Source organism: Chaetodon auriga, chromosome 19, assembly GCF_051107435.1.
Source record: "Chaetodon auriga isolate fChaAug3 chromosome 19, fChaAug3.hap1, whole genome shotgun sequence".
Classification (NCBI taxonomy): domain Eukaryota; kingdom Metazoa; phylum Chordata; class Actinopteri; order Chaetodontiformes; family Chaetodontidae; genus Chaetodon; species Chaetodon auriga.
This window is the reverse complement of record NC_135092.1, coordinates 9436365-9453312: the sequence shown is the minus strand read 5'-3', so window position 1 is coordinate 9453312 and position 16948 is coordinate 9436365. Positions and strand designations below refer to the sequence as shown.

The following is a 16948-nucleotide window of genomic DNA, read 5'->3' as shown; positions in this document are numbered from 1 at the left end:
TGGTGTTATTTTTGTATTTTTAAAAACATGACCTGTTATGACTTGTTCTTGTGCATCAGTTAAAACCAAACCAAAGAACACATGACTCAGTTATTCTGTTTATTTGAAAGAAAAAATATAATTCTCTTTTCACAAAGACCTTCAGTACAAGTACCCTGACCGGTAACACAAATGATACACAAAGAAAAGAAAAAGATTGAAAAAGCATACATGTGAAACACTTATAAAATGAAACATAAAATGAGCTTTTTTAAAACATAAAAATAGCATCACGTTCACTCACAGGCAGATTTGAAAGGATCACATCACACTCACATCATCACAAATGAGATGAAGAGGAGGATCAGGATCCTGGTTGTATCTAAGCTGCACACACACACACACACACACACACACACACCAATTTGTGCTTCATTCACACCCAAAACACTTCTTTGTCATACACGAACTGGTGCTGTATTAACAAGATAGCTTACCAACGCAGAGCCAGCCAACCAGCAACAAGCTCACGGTGAAACTTCAGATAAAGTACACAAAGAAAAAAACATTTTTTTAGCCTTCTGATACAAAATACAACGTAATACTGTATAGAAAGACGCCTTAAAATAGGAGTCACCATATCCTATAATACAATACACAAGAACCCACTGAAGTGCATTTGATTAACTTGCATGATTAGCACAATTTTGCATCACCGATACGCAGTCAAAGTGCACACCTCACAATATGTTTAGAACCAAATAGCACGATTGATGAAAACAGTGTCTGTAAAGCGGATTTGGAAATATGGAGCAGATGCATTGACTTGCATTATGTGTTTAATTAGATAAAAGGCGGCTCGAATGGCTGCGAAATAGCCGGACATTGCTGCTGTGTGCAAACTGAGAGCAGATGGACTGGATGTGGTACAGTTGCTGCCAAATCATGCACTCAACAAGACAACAATGCAGACAACACCACTTCTAAAAGCAGTTGTTAGCCCATTATTTCTAATACAAATCAATGATAATCAACTCTTGCTTTCAGAGTGGATCTCTCTCTCTCTCTCTGCTCTTTGACTGAACTCAGAGAGGCAGTGCTAATGTTGTGATGTGACCAATCGGGTTCATTCAGAGACAAAACCAGCCCTTTGTGCTTCCATAGCATGAAGCTGGTGACGCCATGATGGAGGTCCACTGGAGATATAACCAGAATCCATTCATGTTCCGCAGTCTGATATCCTCTAAGTGCCTTCTGAACAGAGCTGATGTTGAAGGTGATGACACAGATCGGTAATCGGAGCTGTTCTTGGGACTCATTAGTTTCAAGAATGGTTGCAGTCCACGAATGCTTGCAAGGCAGAGGGGTTGTAGTAATAACTGCAGCATTGAGGTGCTTTGGCACTGGATGGATCTCATCAAGGATTGGTACAGTATCTCATTTATGAATCATTTATGCTCTTTGAGAGCTCAGAGCCACACATCCTAATGCATTACTCTGTGAGAATATGGGTCCAGCTGACGTTTGTTGCCCTGTAGATCAGTGTTTGTCTGAGACCTAACGTTTGGCCGAGGGGATGTAAAAATGTGTCCATAGGATAATACTGAGGAACCTGTAAAACACCTCGTTCATTTACAGTGTGTTGAGTGGGTGGATTGTCATTCTCTTAGGTTCGATTCTCTCGATGTAGGAGGGAAGATCTGCAAAACAGAAAGTGGGTAATGAGCGTAATCATGTTAATTTATTTATCATATGTTACTGTTGAGGTGGTTTGATAAATTCATGTGTGGACACTCACCTGAGAGACCTACGACTGTCTTTCTCCATGTTGTTCTCAGGTCCTTCACTCTCATATGAGGCCAGATGCAGCTCTGCAGCGATAAAACAAGACAAAGCCTGAGTTTAGTTTGCTCTCTCACTTGCTGGCAAACAGTCACAAGTGAAAAACTTGAAAAAAATAAACTTTGTCGTATTGTACTGCATCATTCCTATGTTTTCTCCTGAACAGTTTGATGGCTGTGTGATTTCTATAGAAAGCAGAGAAGATCGCACACTGACCGTCTTCGCTGAAGACAGGCGTGGTGACGAGGTACTGGAGGATGCGGCGGTCTCTGTCAAATGGACAAATCACCTGACGCCAAACCAGGAACTCGCTCACCTGCTTCGCAAGCTCCCACAGTTTCTGTTGAGACATGGTGACAACAGACTTTATGACATCAATTTAACTAAATGCTTCTGACTGGCTCTTATAGATTAAGGAAATATAAAAGGTCTCCATGCTGTAATTCTCTTTTCAGTCACAAGGGGGAGCAATTACATCACATGAAAGCCTTAACTATCAGTGTGTAGTGTTACATAATCTCACAGTAAATTATCAGTTCTTTCTGTGTTTAAAGCTTATAACATAGTTTTTTTTTCCAAGTCAAAGGCACAGACCTCAGCCTGGTTCATTCAGACACTGAAGGCATCATTTTAAAACACATCTCTTCACTTGGACTGACCTCAAAGTTGATGTGACTGTTGGACAGCCTGCTGGCACAGCCCTCGTTCAGAAAGTAGATGTCTTTAATGAGGAGACTGAAGAACGGGATCACAATCTGGAAGAAAGAGGCAACAGTTCATATTGACATTTTACATTTGGGACATTTGTATTTTTTTTAATTTCTAAGAGTCCTGTGGGTTCTCTTACCTTCTCCTGGCTGCTGTGTGCCGTCTCAGACCTCTGGGTGGCGCCACGGAGTGCGGTGCGGTAGTTGCTGAAGTTGCTGGAGGGATCCATCTGGTGCTGCGTGAGGTCAGACGGAGCAGACATTGATCAAACGTGAAGACATGCATGCACATCCCAACATAAAATCTCTAGTCCGCTGGTGCACATGAGTACACAATGACTGATGTGTGCAGGTTTTCTCACCTCCAGGATTTCAAACTTGTCAGTGTTGACTTTACTCCAGGTTTTCTTCAGTCTGGCAACAGGACTCATGTTCATCCCAGCTGAAAGAAAGAGACAGTGTGAAGAAAATGAGCAGGCTGGACAGCTTCAAGCCTCCACTTACTCAGTTTGAGCTTCCATGAACTGCTTAGCGTTAGCCTAAACTCCAGCTGGCACTCTATTTGTACACTTTATTGAATTTGATTATTGGCTAAAAGGACAAAGACAGAGTGGTAACTACATTTTAACTGCATCCCCTGTTTTTAAAAACAAGCTGTCACAAATGGTTTCTGAACTCAAGAAGAATGTTAATTACTGATTTAAGTGGAAGCCATTAAAATCATTTCAGAAATATCAGGCGCCTTCAGCAGCATGTGATCTGCGTGAGCTGCTGCAGGATTTCTACTTTCTTTAATGTGTGCTGACACAGGTTTAAGCACCGTGGTGATTCTGCACTTCACTCCCCAGAAATCACCCATCACTCAAACAGTGTGTGGGCGGTTTTTAATTGTCTGTTGATGAAAAGCCAGTTTTTGTACGTCTTTCTGTCCAACACTCACTGATGATGGCCATGAGGGAGTTGAAGTTGCCAATGTTGAAACACTCCTGAGCCACATCAATGAAGAATTCTATGATCCGAGCTCGGTGTTTCTTCTTCACTGGCTGTAATGAGAGAACACAACAGGAAGTGAATCAAAGACTCCTTGATCACTGGCCGTGAAATATGAGTACAATGTTCACGTCAATTATTTCTTATAGATACATGTTTTCAGAGCATAATGAGCATCCAAGCAGAAGGCAAATATTGTTTAAGCTGCAGGAGAAGTTTGAGATTTTGACGGTTTGTTAGATATAAATAGCTGGGTAGACTTAAAACTGAAACCTGCCAGTGAACAACAAGAGCTCTGGTGTGTGTAAAACATGTACCATGCAAATCTCTGTGGCCACCAGGTAACTCAGTCTGTTGAACCAGTTGACGTAGGCCTCCAGGTTACTGGTTTTACGCTTCCGGAAGAAACCCTAACAAACAAAAGGAGGGAGATGACATGATCAACACACATACGAGTCCACAGAGTGAAAAGGATGCTTGTCTTAGTGTTTTTATCTGTATTTCTCAATCCCGTTTCTCTCAGTATGTTATTGTTTTAGTGAACCATCCAGAAAAAAAAATACAGTATCAAGGGATTATGGGTAGAAGGAGTCTGAGGCAACGCCAAGATTTGAATCCTACTCAAGCCTTTTTTTCTCTGAATCTCTGAATACACAAATGTATGACGTATGTGTGTAATAAATGGAAGAAATGACGCTAAGTACTCTTGCTAGTCTTTTCTGAAGCTTTCAACTGCACCTCATGGTTTTCCTCAGCAGATGGGGTTCGGTAAAGAGTACTGAGGAGTATCAACACACAACAAATATAAAGCTAACTCGATCTGCTGAGGACGACCAAGAGAAAGCTGGTAAGTAAGTGGACCTTGAGTTAAGGCTGCTTTATGCTGTGATTATGTTTTTGGGCATTTTGAACACATTGTAATTTGTAAAAGAACAAATTCTGCTTAGCTCAATGAAATTCTGCATCCTACTTTTCTTGAGTGTCCAGTAATTAAGTGGATGAAAAGATAAATGTACCACTCTGTGATTTCCTTTTCAAATGGATCTTGACAGCCTTCAACCCACACAACCTGTGGACCTGCACAGTGACGTGTCTGTTGTTATTTTCATCTCATTTACATCTGCTTTCGATTTTCTGTGAGACACTCAGTGATGAACCTGTTTGCTGGGGGCACTTTTATATAAATAAACATTGTAAAAGCTCTTTATAAATAACCTTGACTTGGCTGTGATGATGTAATCCCAGAGATTCATGGCTCTATTAAATGCTTACACAACACCGGCAGCCCACTCCACTCCAAACTTCCCTTCTACACTCCAGGACCCCTTACGCTGACTCAACCGCTCTTTTACACAAAGTGGATCTTATATAAGTGGCGTAGCACCGGTGAGGGCCGAGACGCAGCGCGGTCACAAACAGCGGCTGAAAGCTTGTTCTAAGCAGCGCTGATTGAAAACGACCCTTCAGCTGACTCACAGGGCCACTTAGGACGGAAAGAGCCCTTCAGATACACTTAGACGTACGCAGAATGGCCCTTTCATCATGTGTTTGATGCATTTCAAAAACCAAATCCCCCCCAAAAAAGCTGCACAAAATCTCCCAGTCGGATCTTTCATGTGGTTTCTAAAGCAAATTAACTTGAAGTGAAGCAGACCACAAATTGCACCCAAAGCAGATCCAAAATGAAGGCACTTGAAATCAAAATAATAAGGAATGAGTTAAAAATGACCATAATCTGAGGCTTTTCTGTATCATTGCTTTGATGCTGATAATTATAAACAGGTCATGTTAATGTATTCTTAAGCTGTCTTCACACAGAAAAAAATCTGTGCGGCAAGCCGTAGCTGCTAGATCCATCAATCTGCCAATTCAGACTGGAACGAGCTAATCTAATGTGATCACTGAATCTTGTAGTGGAGAGACTGCTTTAATCATTCACAAATCCTTTTAATGAGTAACATAAAATACAAGAAGGAAAAAGAAAGCCAAAAACACGTTATCTGGTTTATGATAATGTTCAATGACTAACTACCAAACAGGGTTAGGATCTGAATAAAGCAACAAGAAATGTTGCGAGCTATGAGACAGAGCTAATACATGGCATTCATTCAAACTCCATTGTACCTTATGGTTCTCCAGAGGATCCTTCATGGCGAATGTCTGGATGAACTCCTCAGGACCGATAAAACTCAGTCTGTCCTGATAGGCAGAGAACAGGGAGAGAAAACCATCAGGGCAGTGATGGCAGTGATATATAAGACGGCACGTGACTGAAAGCTATTTATCTTTCTATGAAATTACAGTGTTTATACACTTTCTATATCATCGCTGCCGCAGCAAAACAGACCGCACGATGGAGGTTTATGGCAAGACAATAAAACCAAGAAATAACTATCATAAAACAACAAGTCAAAACACACACAGAGCACACAACGAATAGAAGGCAACTTAACAGTTTCACAGTTTCATTAAGAGTGATCTGAAAGACTGTTTAACACCACCAAATAATAAACTCGCTATATTTAGATGAGTGAAAAAGGCCTGTGAAGCAGTAATCACGACAAGACATAAAAAGGGCTGTCTCATCACTGACACAACAGCAGAGGGTTACAAAGGAGACTTATGACACATTACTACATAAAAATGAGTCCAACATCTGAGCACTTCCTACCAGCTCGACGTGTGTGAGCTGCTGGGCGAGGATGAACGGGTCGTCACACACACTCATTACGTCGCTTCGCTGGCCCGAGGCTTGTTTGCTCTTCAGGGACGCGGGACGCTCCATCGCCACGGCGTTGAGCGCGGCCACGGCCTCCTCGTACTGGCCGAGGGCAGACAGACGTTTGATCAGCCGCTGGGTCATCTGCTGCATGGCTCGCCATGAGTACTGGAGGCACGACACAAACATGACGCAAATCATCACACATGACGCAGAAACAGGAACATGAAACTCTCACTTGACTAAGACCAGAGGAATCCCAACGCATGCAAAGACAAACGTGAACGTGAGACTACAGACTCACGTTCACGTTTGTCTAGACTGCAACCATAAATAAGTCTACAGCCACGTCAGCAGCTCTGTGAGGCTGCTTTGAGCTAAATGCTAACACAAGCGTGCTAATCTGCTCTCAGTGACAATGCTAACATGCTGATACTGAACAGGTATAATGTTTCTCAGCATTAGCATGTCGTCATTTGTTAATTTGCACTAAACACAAAAAAGCACAAGCTAATGGGAATGTCAAATTTTTTTAGGTATTTGGCCATTTATCAAAGTACAAGCCGCTAGCATGTCTAAAAAATGTTAAATGAAGATGATGGTTTGAGAGGTTAGCATGGCAGCTAGCTGAGTTGGGCTGACTGAGACCACTTTGTGATACTTGGGTACCAGATGTAGGCCAGTCCTGACCGCCTTATTTGGTTAGGACGTGGGGGTGCAACCTTGGCCGGATTTGAGCTAAAATCAGCGGCAATTAGCTTTGGGCTAGTTTCGCCACTTATAATCATTCCAGGGGCCCAAGATGTGTTATTCTTCATGAGTCTGGCAAAGTTTGCTGGATTTAGAAGCCAACAGAAATCAGTCTTGCCACATCGCTCTCCACATTTGCCCACGTGTTCTTTGTTTAAAACTGTTTTGAAATGTAACTACAGAGCAGAACTTACACCGACCTCGTCGCCACGGGCCACATGGTGCGTCATGTCCTTGAGACAACGCATCATCCTCTCGTCTCTGAAGTCGTATGGGAACGTCTCCGTCCACTCAGTCAGCAGCTGCACCAGCTTCGGAGCCACCTCACGGAAACGGATCTAAGAAAACATCACGTCAAGAGTCACTAAAGGAGGCGTTACATAATTCTATAGCATTGGTGGATGTCATCTGTTGAGACAAAATCTAAAGCCCTCAAAGAGCACAAAAATCGCCACTGTGGTCTGTCCTTCTGAGAAAATGTGCTGCTGTTATTTGTTCATTTGCTTTATTGTTCCCATTCAACGTGCTCCCTTCATTCTAATTTCCCTTGTGTCGATTTGAACGCTCTCTGTCTTGTCTAGAATTTCTTTGCTTATGAAATAGTCAATAAATATTTTCTCCCAAAAAAGAATGACAGAGGTTTGTGTGCGTGTGTGTGTGTGTGTGTGTGTGTGTGGGTGAGAGAGTGTAACAGCGTTAAGGTGGGTGTGAGTTTCTGTGGGTGAGAGTGAAACAGAGAGGAATAATTAGACCTCTTTGGATGTGTACGCAAATGTGTGGGTCTGTGCGTGTGTGTGTGTAATCCGCCCACCTTATCCAGCAGGGCGTCTCCAGACCGCTGCTGCTCCACACACAGGTGACAAACCCTGGTCATGAGCTCGTACGGGTGCAGGAAGAGGCGTGAACTCAGCAGGAAGGTGAACACGTACGACCTCTGATGATGAGGAAAGAAAACAGCTCTCAGAGACACGACAGAGGACGAGAAAGGGCGACACGGGCTCGCCACCACTAAAACCACAACACTTAGAGGAGCTTCCTTACATCAGGGTAGTAGTCGACCGTGGGGACCAGGTGCTGGATCAGCGCCTCGAGGGATGCTGAAACCAAACTGTTGTCATGGTAACACATCTCCCCATAGCTAGCGGTGATGCCGTGTCCGTAAAGTCGGCCTTTCGTTGAGTTGTTGCGACACGACTGCTCGCTGCCGCTGCTGCTGCTGGTGTGGCGGTACGCACGTCCAGGGCAGGAAGTGCTGTGCTGCCGCGGGCTGTGGGGCGGCGGTGAGGAGTAGGGGTTGTCCGACACGGCGCAGCTGCTCTTGTAGTGATGCTCCTTTGAGGCGGCAGAGGAGACAGAAGAGCTGCGGTACGAACTGTGCGGCTGTGGTATGTCGTAGGGGTTTTCTGAGGAAGAGTAGGCGCCGTTGTAGACGTTTTCCTTCGCGGGCTTCGGGGCGGTGCCGCTGCGGTACGGGCTGTGAGGCTGAGGATGGCTGTTGTTGTTGCCGTAAGAATTGAACTTTCCGGCATACGGGGTTGTGGGGGGCATGATGACCTGTTGAAAAGACAGGAGGAGGAGGTTAGGGGTGGGGTGTATGGACCAAATCCCCTAACATGAAATACGCACTTTCAGGCCATGATGTTGATATAATACCTCGATCGAGTGAGAGATTGCATCCCTTTTGTAATACGTCAAGGTATCTCATCACATAGATCATATAAAAACCATTGAAGCAGACTTGCAACACTGCCCTAATCTAGTCTAATACAGTGCTTCCTTTTTGGCCTGTATCCCCTTAAAACTAAGCCACATGCACTTGTGACCCCTCACCTTGTCTAAAACAGTACAATATACACTATCTCATGAGTGATTTCTGGTAGCCTGAAGGATAAAACTATCTGATTTCATTAGTAGTATTTCACAAGAACAGTGCAATAAATATAGATTTTGTTGTAATTACTCATCTCATGACCACTCAGATTTATCTTGCTCTGGGAACCACTGACCTACATCGAGCAGAAAAGTGTAGCAACCAAGCAAGTGCAGACAAATTCGCATTGTCTCATAGCACATTTTGTCATTGCCCAACCAGTCAGAAGGTGTGAATGACGCCATATGACTGTTCCCTGAATGAATCAATTCCTTCCTTGCGTTTCTTTTTGGCAGTCTAAAACCCACATTTATTCAGTTTATTTAAAAGCAGCCATCCACAGACTGAAGAAGCAGGGACCAGCATGTAATAATAAATGAGTCTGTAGATGAAGAACGTGAAGAACGTGTGTCTTTTCCTGCTCTTATACTACAACATAACCCCCCCCTTACTCCCTGGGAGTGTTTCTGTTGCGTTCGCATGTTGTGAAAATATCTGTTTGAGCAACTCGATCACGCAAAGCAGAGAGTTAGACCTGTCTGTGAAAGTAATTATACTTAATCACATAATTTTACCCTCCTCTGTTTACTGTTTTGACTTTGAACTGTTGAAAGATTGTGAAATCCACTTTCCCTAAAGGTTATTTGTTGGTGAAAATTTTTACAAATCGACCTTAAAATGCAGATTTTGTCTCCTGCTTTAGCTAACTTTTCGCCATCAGGGCTGCATAAGGAAAAAAAATAGGCCAACAGATGGATGATCTCAAGGCAGCGATGATTTTTTTTGCCGTAATGGTGGAGATAATTGGATCTGAGGTAGGTAAGCTGATCCCAGATCACCACCAAGGCGTGCTTTAACTCTGGAGCCATCTTTATCCTGCTACTGTTGTCTGTCTAGGAACCACATGCCAGGGTAATTCAAGCCACACACACACACACATATGTACCCCACACAGCGACGTATACACATGCACGTACACTGTGCCAGAAAACAAAACCCCGCAGGAATCCAGCAGACTTTTGTTTGTCCATCACAGCGCCGACAGAGGAGTGTCTGCCTGAGCCAACATCTTACACACACATACACACACCCTTGTCCACCATGGCGCCTAGCCCCATGCCGGTATAATCCAAACACACACACATGTCACACATAAACAAATGATGGTTTGAGCGACACACACGCACACTCTTGTGTACCACAGCGCCTGGCGTCACGCCAGTGTAAGCCAGTCCAGTGCCAGCCCGTCTTCTGAACTCTGTGATCTCTGCCTGCTGTTTTCCTTCTAACTCGGTTAAAAGATTACAGTGGCTCTACCTTCCCAAACTTACAATATGTGATCAGGAACAGCGCAGCTCTGGTGGTCAAGCTGAGATAAGAATCCCCTGATATTTGCTCCAGTTTGGATGCTGTTTTTTTTTTTTCTGTCTTCAAGCTCGTGTTCGCACTGAAAAGTGACCTCACACAAATGGAAAACACGTCTCAAAATTTTAAAACCAATCTTGGTTTTTCCAGACTGGCTTCCTGAAAAGTTGACCCTTTGGCTCGTTTGCGGCTGGCGTGCTGCAGCACTGAAATTTTACTCGCTCTAAATCATAGGTTGGACTCTCTATGGACGACTTAATGATGGCGTTGGGAGCATAATTTCATATTGAGAGCATTGTTTAAATTCTCTTGTTTGTAAACTTTGAAAAATTGCAGCCTTACAAAGAGGTTTGATGTGGGAATAGAAAACAGAGGAAAAGGCAGAAATGTAAAGATTCGTTCAAACGTCGTACCAACAAAACCACAAGAAGACTGTTTCATGTGTGCTTTGCATTTTCCCTTTATCTGGCATCAGTTTTGTAATGTGGCACAACAGACAATATCTCCCGTGCTGACAAATGGCACAGACTGTAGTCTGTGGTGCCTGAATGTCACAGCCCGGTTCATCAAAAGGTTAAAAGTAATTGAATGTTTGATGGAGCTGCAGGCAAAATATCATCTGCTAATGGATTCGAACCAGTGAAATCTGTACAAACTGTTTCAAAGAGACATGATTCGATGGTTTCAGTGAATGTGACAGCTGTCAAATATCCTACTGTACCTTTTGTCTGGCTTTAGTTTCAGTGTTTTATGAAATGTTTGGAGAGATTTTTTGAGAATTTTTGGACCTGACAAGAACAAACTGATTAGTGGGAAGTGTTAATCCATTTGTTTTGCAGCTGGATCGTCTTCCCTCTTGGATCCCTGCAGATTATCACAATCACAGCTGGTTTAAGACCAACTTCACTCCAGTTGGTTCCAGAGCTGAAAACCTCAATTTTTCAACCTTTGCTGGACTGTTTTTTTTTTTTTTTTTCCTAAATCACATAATGTGATTTTAAAAAGGTACACCCTGCCACGCTGAGGCCGGTTATAACGGGCGGGGGAGAACGAGGGGGAGGTCTTCAACAATAGAGGTATTATCTATCCTGTCATGGCATTAACAGCCACACAAAGACCCCCAGGAAGAGATCAGAGCAGATCACAGCAGATCAGACACACACAGCAGCTTTCACACACTCTGCTTGCCACCGTCGGGCTGTATGACGCCCTGCTTTTCTGCGAACTGAGGCTGGGATCATTTTCACGTCAGTCGAACCAGTAATGCAGACTTTCTTATTCTTCTGAAAGGTGTGAACTCTTATTACACCTTGCCAGGCATCATCTAATGTGAGGCAATGCGCCATAAAGCCACCACTTTTATTTGCCAAGTGCAATAAAGGTACAGGAATGCGTCTTGATGGCTTCGGTAGAAGGAGCATATCGAAACTCATATATTGACATAAGCAGATATAATGGCACGTGGCTCAAGGACCTCAAGGTCAGCTCTCATTTAGTGTAAGGAGAAATACAAGCACAGTATAATCACGCACTGTCACGTCTAAGCAGTACTCAGCCAGTCTAAATTGTCATTATTCAAAGCTAACTGACCCCTGTGAGCATCTACGCACACACTGACCTAATAATAGTCAGTGCTGAAACCCCCTGATGCTCCACCACAGCAGGAGCTGAGAGGAACAAGAGAAGATCTGTTTGCAGGGACTCCTGCTTTTTGAGACGTCTAATCAAATTTGAAGCCTTTAAGCAGGACTAGCCCCTAGAAAACAATTCAACATTACAGCATCTTTCAAGTCATGCAACGGTGAAGTTATCTAACGTAGATGCGAAGCACTATGAAATCATCTAAATTACTGACTAATTTATCATGATTGGGATATTCTGCCCAGTTTATTGGAAAGCAATTAAAGAAATTCCAATGGAGCTCCTGATACGTGCCATAATCTGCGTTAACAATAGGGATGCCAAGCTGCTTTTAATGGACTAACTTGTGGAAGGTTCAGCATGTAGGTTAACACAACGTGACCACATGGCGTGAGAGCAAAGCAGCTGATAACAGGACCTGTAAAACTATTTATCAGAGTAGTAAAAGGCCAATGTAATGCAGTGCTATCTCTGTTCTACTTTGTACCTGATGTACTTTGACACTAATAAGTTGCAGCAGGTCAGGAGTGCGGGGGGAAATCCTTCGCAGTCAGCCTTATTTGTCACAATAAAGCACGTTAAAGTACAGGACGTGCTCGCATCACTTACTCGTAGTTTTGTGAAAGCTGCACACCAAACAAGTACAAGAGTTAACCCTTTCAACAGCACACTGCCAGACTCTGAAATGCTGGAGGACCAGCTCAGTGAACCGTGCAGAGCACTAAGAAAAACAAAGACAGGGAGGGAAGAGATCTCACATTAGTCAGTTCATTTTTCTCTGCAAAGAGGGCTTTACTCACTGCTGCTCAAAAGCCTTCACTCCCAAACTTTGATTTGTTACTTCCTGTGAGAGGAGTAGCGACTTCACTTCAGAATGCTATTTAGGTCGACCAAGATGAATATATGATGCTGCAATTCATGGAGCGAGGACAGTCTGGTCTTAATTTTATGAAGTGCTGCCAGTGTGGCCTGCTGAAACCTTCAAATACTACCAGACCTGACTAACTCACCGCACCTTCATAGCTTTAATTAGCTGGTGTGTCACGATCCGGCTACGTCACCTTTCACCTGACACCACCTTACACTGATTGTGCTTGTTGACATTACAGTTGGCAGAGGTGTTATTGAAGAAACACTCTTTTTATCACGGTAGAAACTGACAGGTTTTGGCAACCGTGGGGGAGAATTTGATCAACGAGCATTAAAATGTTCTATGCAGGAAAATCCATGAGTATGTTTTTCATTCGGCAATAAAACATATTTAAAATTTCAAACATTACTTAGTTCCAACTCTTCAAATGTAAAGATTTGCATCTTCTTTTTAGCTTATGTGAGCAATTACCTTGAATGTTAAAATGTTGGTCAAACAAAGCAAAACATCTGAAGACAAAACTGTGGACAAAAGGAAACTGAAAAGGACATTTTTAAACTTTAAACATAATCATCGATAATTAAAATAATGGTCGCCACCATACTTGAGTCCACTTAGTTAATGGCCTGTCTTTTCTTCTGTCTTTAAGATCTTATGAATAAGCAGCTAGCTGGCTGTCCAATCCAACACCCTTACTCTGGACCACAGATCTCAAGTCTGAGGTCTGGGATCATAACCACCAGACCTCCATCGTCATCATCACCTGCCCAAACGAGCCAAACTAAGGTTAAGAAACACTGCTGAGCTCAAACAAACCGCTCCTCTCATGCTCGAGTAAGCACTCAGGGTCAGACGAGGCCTGCAGCCGCTGTCAAAACACCAGTCGCTGGGACCCGCTGACCAGTTTAAAAGGCTGCACCTGCAACGAAATCTGATAGACAGGCAAACAGAGCCGGATACAGACACCACGCTCAGATTGGCTGGAGAGATATGTGGAGTACAATTCACCCACTGCTGGTCCTGTTTTTCATCTTTTATTCCCACACACACTGCATTCAAGCATGCATTTCTTTGTGTGTAGGCTCTACGCACACGCCCACAGGGCCACACAAGCACACGCCCGCACACACACACACACACACACACACACACACACACCTGTCCCTTGTATGATCTGGTAGGCTAGTACAGTATTAACCTAGAGTCAGAAAGGATAAAGACACATTATCTCTGCTGCTGGGATATAGTAAAGCTAAGCTCTCACACACACACACCCACACACACACATTTTCTGCTGTCTATACACAGACAGGTCCCACAAGCCACCGCCTCACAGCACAACAGGAGCATTTTATAGTAGATTTAAAGTTGGAAAACAAACTGCACTTGATCAGCTGAACCCCCCCCCCAATGTGGCTTGTGCTCCCCAAACTGCCTTTGAGTTAATTATTAAACCGTTTAATTTGAGGTTTATTTAAGGAGCCTGTCAGGTAAGCTTGCAAAGTCAGTGGGAATGGAGGCATTCATTTCATCAAGTTAACAGTCCATTGGTCTATATAGAGAGGTGTGGAGGGAATAAAGCTGTTTAAAGTCTGTTTGGCCAGAAGTACACACACTTTCTCTCACTCTTTTTTCTTTTCCCTACAGACTCATACACAATCTGTTATTCTCTCGCACACACATACACACACCAGCCCACCATGCCTGGTCTACATTATGGGCTCCTAACTGAGTCATAACACAGTAAAAGTAAAAGCTGACTGTGAAAACGCCATGCTGTGTAACCACAGTCCCATCACAGGTGCTGGTGAGTAAGGTTTGTTTGTGTCTGACAGCCAGCCTAATTATAAACTCACATGGGTGGTAAACAATAACAACAACAAATGTAGCGAGGAGGAGGAACATAGACACAAGGGAGGACAGTTTTTTTTATATATATATCACCAGACTGAACAAAAGCTTTTGAGTTTGTTTGTTTGTTTGTTTGATAAAGTTTCTATTTAGGAATTTCCGTTTGTAACAGCCATGAGAGAAACCTGACTTCTAAAAACCTAAATGCAATGAACATGCGCACATACTTTTGTGACTACACATGTTAATTATGAGGTAAAATGTGTTATCACCATCCCATTAAACGTCTACAAGAGATACATGACAAAAAAAAAAAAAAAAAAAAAAAACTTTCTGACCATGAAGCTTATTTCCATAAAAAAAAAATAATAAAGTTTATTGCGTCTATAAATAACCCCATCATCCACACCCTGAACCACTTACCTCTTATGAGATGCAGCTCAACGTCCGAATGCAATCTCTTCGACTGGTTGAAAAAAATAAAAGACGATCCCAGACTTGTAATCTCCGATCCGGTTAAAGCTGCACGGTGTGGAAACACTGATGTGGGTTCAGTCTTTCAGCAGTCAGTCTACACCGCGCTCTCTTCCATTGTACTCCGCTCCTGTTAGTTGAGTCAATTTGAACCAGCAGCGCTGTGATGAGCCTCAAAGCGAGGCGTATTCAAATGACTTCCAGAGAGCCGGGAAAACCGACCAATCACCGCGCGGGGGAGGGTGCCTCAGGGGGCGGCGCGCGCCAATCGCGGTGGAGGAGTGGAAAAATCGAAATCTCCGGACTTTCTGATTGGCTGGCTCGTCGTTCGTCGAGTTTTTTCTTTTCAACCACAGCCAGAAGCAGCGAGTGTTTTTGTTGGAGAGCTGAAATATGGAAGGTGTAAGGTTTCCGCCCGGAATGTGATTGTGTGTGAGGCTCTAAGTTGGTCTCAGTGGCTTAAGAGTGAAGAGTTTGTAAGAGCAGAAGCCTCTGAGCTGGTTTAGTGTGTGTTTGTCAGGTTTTATGTTGAAAATGATGTCATGAAGCACAGTTCTTAATGGAATTCAGGATTTCTACACATCTGAGTGGAAATTTGGCAGCTATTCTTTATCTGTTTTATTGTTAGAAAGATGATGGTGTTAAGCAGAGTAGTCCTGAGATGTAGCATTGCATGTTGTATCATTATTTTTTGCATATGAAGGTCATTTGCTGTAATACATTTCTGACCATTGGAGTGTTTTGGCTGACCTGCCTTATGTTGCCATTCATTCCAGCACTGCATGGAAATCAGATTCCAGTGTGTGGACGGCATCTTTAAAGTTGGCCTCATTCAGAAACGCGCTGGCTTAAACCTTTCTTTTTTTTTAGTGTCATTGTTGTGTGGTAGTGCAGTTTAAGGCAGGATTAATCAAGTGTTGTCGGTGGTGTCAGCTCTTTAATTACAATTCCAATTAGTCATTTTTTTTACAATTGCACCTCGTATTATATTGCACCTCGTACCACTTTTGCACACGATGTTTGTGTGTGAAGGTGCAGTATGATCTCTCTCAAACCACATCAGGTCATTCACACCAGACTGTTGGTCACAGGTAATTATACCTGGTCATAGCTGTTAGTTGTAACCGTATATTTCTAAACCGTTAAATTGTACCTGGCTTTGAGTAAACGCATAAACACAGTTATTGACTCTCTCAGCCGTAGTGAGTACACTGTTCCAGCCAGCAGGCAGTAAGGGCAAAGTGGTAATTTAGAGGATTTTTTTATTTACAGGGACTGCATTAATTGCATGTGGTTGCATTGACTTTTTATTTTTTTCAGGAATTACGAAAAAAACAGTCTTGATGACAATGATTTTCTCGATATCCGATGGGGTTTTGAAACGATTTCGCAAACCCACAAGTTACTCAACCCAAAACGCAGCATAATCCTTAAATTGAAGTGAAAACAAGAAGATTATCAGAAGTAGGTTGTCAAAAACAACAGGAATATAAACAGTGAATTCTGCTGTGCTTGCGTGCTTTCAGCCCTGTGCAGGTCTTCTTAGGCACGACAAGGTTAAAACAAAGCAAAAATCAGACAGTGGACATTTTTTTACTTTGTCAGAGTATAAAAACACACCCCATCTCTTTCTGTAAATGTTTAGAATATACTCTAAATATATATACTATGCTGCCTCCAACAGTCTAATTTCCTCTGAAATATGATAATTAAAGCAAGGTGGGTGCACTCTATACCCACCCCCTCAGCTACCACTGCACCACCACCATCCACCTCAGTACAGTCCAGTCCTTTTCATTGCATAAACATCAAATTATATAAACACACCGTTAGACGTACACTACGGCCAGGCCCTGGAGTTGTGGGCGGCGCTCATTTTTTGATCACTG

General features: G+C 43.1%; 1 protein-coding gene across 2 annotated transcripts; it reads right to left on the bottom strand.

The window, feature by feature from the left end:
• Positions 1 to 84: 84 nt before the first annotated feature.
• LOC143338228 (ras-GEF domain-containing family member 1B-B-like) lies at positions 85 to 15227 on the bottom strand. 2 transcript variants are annotated; one of them, XM_076758475.1, is made up of 14 exons: positions 15009 to 15227; positions 8029 to 8541; positions 7799 to 7921; positions 7182 to 7325; positions 6190 to 6405; positions 5643 to 5717; positions 3836 to 3928; positions 3469 to 3571; positions 2891 to 2970; positions 2669 to 2764; positions 2481 to 2576; positions 2038 to 2161; positions 1778 to 1850; positions 85 to 1679 (listed from the first exon to the last, which is right to left on the bottom strand). In XM_076758475.1, exons 2-14 carry the CDS (start codon positions 8533 to 8535, stop codon positions 1646 to 1648), a joined length of 1764 nt encoding a protein of 587 aa, XP_076614590.1. In that variant the 5' UTR covers positions 8536 to 8541; positions 15009 to 15227; the 3' UTR covers positions 85 to 1645. The 2 variants fall into 2 exon arrangements, with proteins under 2 accessions (XP_076614590.1, XP_076614591.1); XM_076758476.1 differs by having other exon boundaries at positions 7188 to 7325; positions 15009 to 15144.
• Between the last annotated feature and the right edge of the window lie 1721 nt (positions 15228 to 16948).

What these genes read in the sequence shown, in the direction of transcription:
- LOC143338228 (XM_076758475.1), bottom strand. Translation starts at nt 8,535, where the DNA reads ATGCCCCCCACAACCCCGTATGCCGGAAAGTTCAATTCTTACGGCAAC. An exon ending in ATCCTCTGGAGAACCATAAG is followed by an intron (nt 3,929 to 5,642) that starts GTACAATGGAGT and finishes TTTGTTTGTTAG; the next exon opens with GGTTTCTTCCGGAAGCGTAA. An exon ending in ACAGTCACATCAACTTTGAG is followed by an intron (nt 2,162 to 2,480) that starts GTCAGTCCAAGT and finishes ATGTCTCAACAG; the next exon opens with AAACTGTGGGAGCTTGCGAA.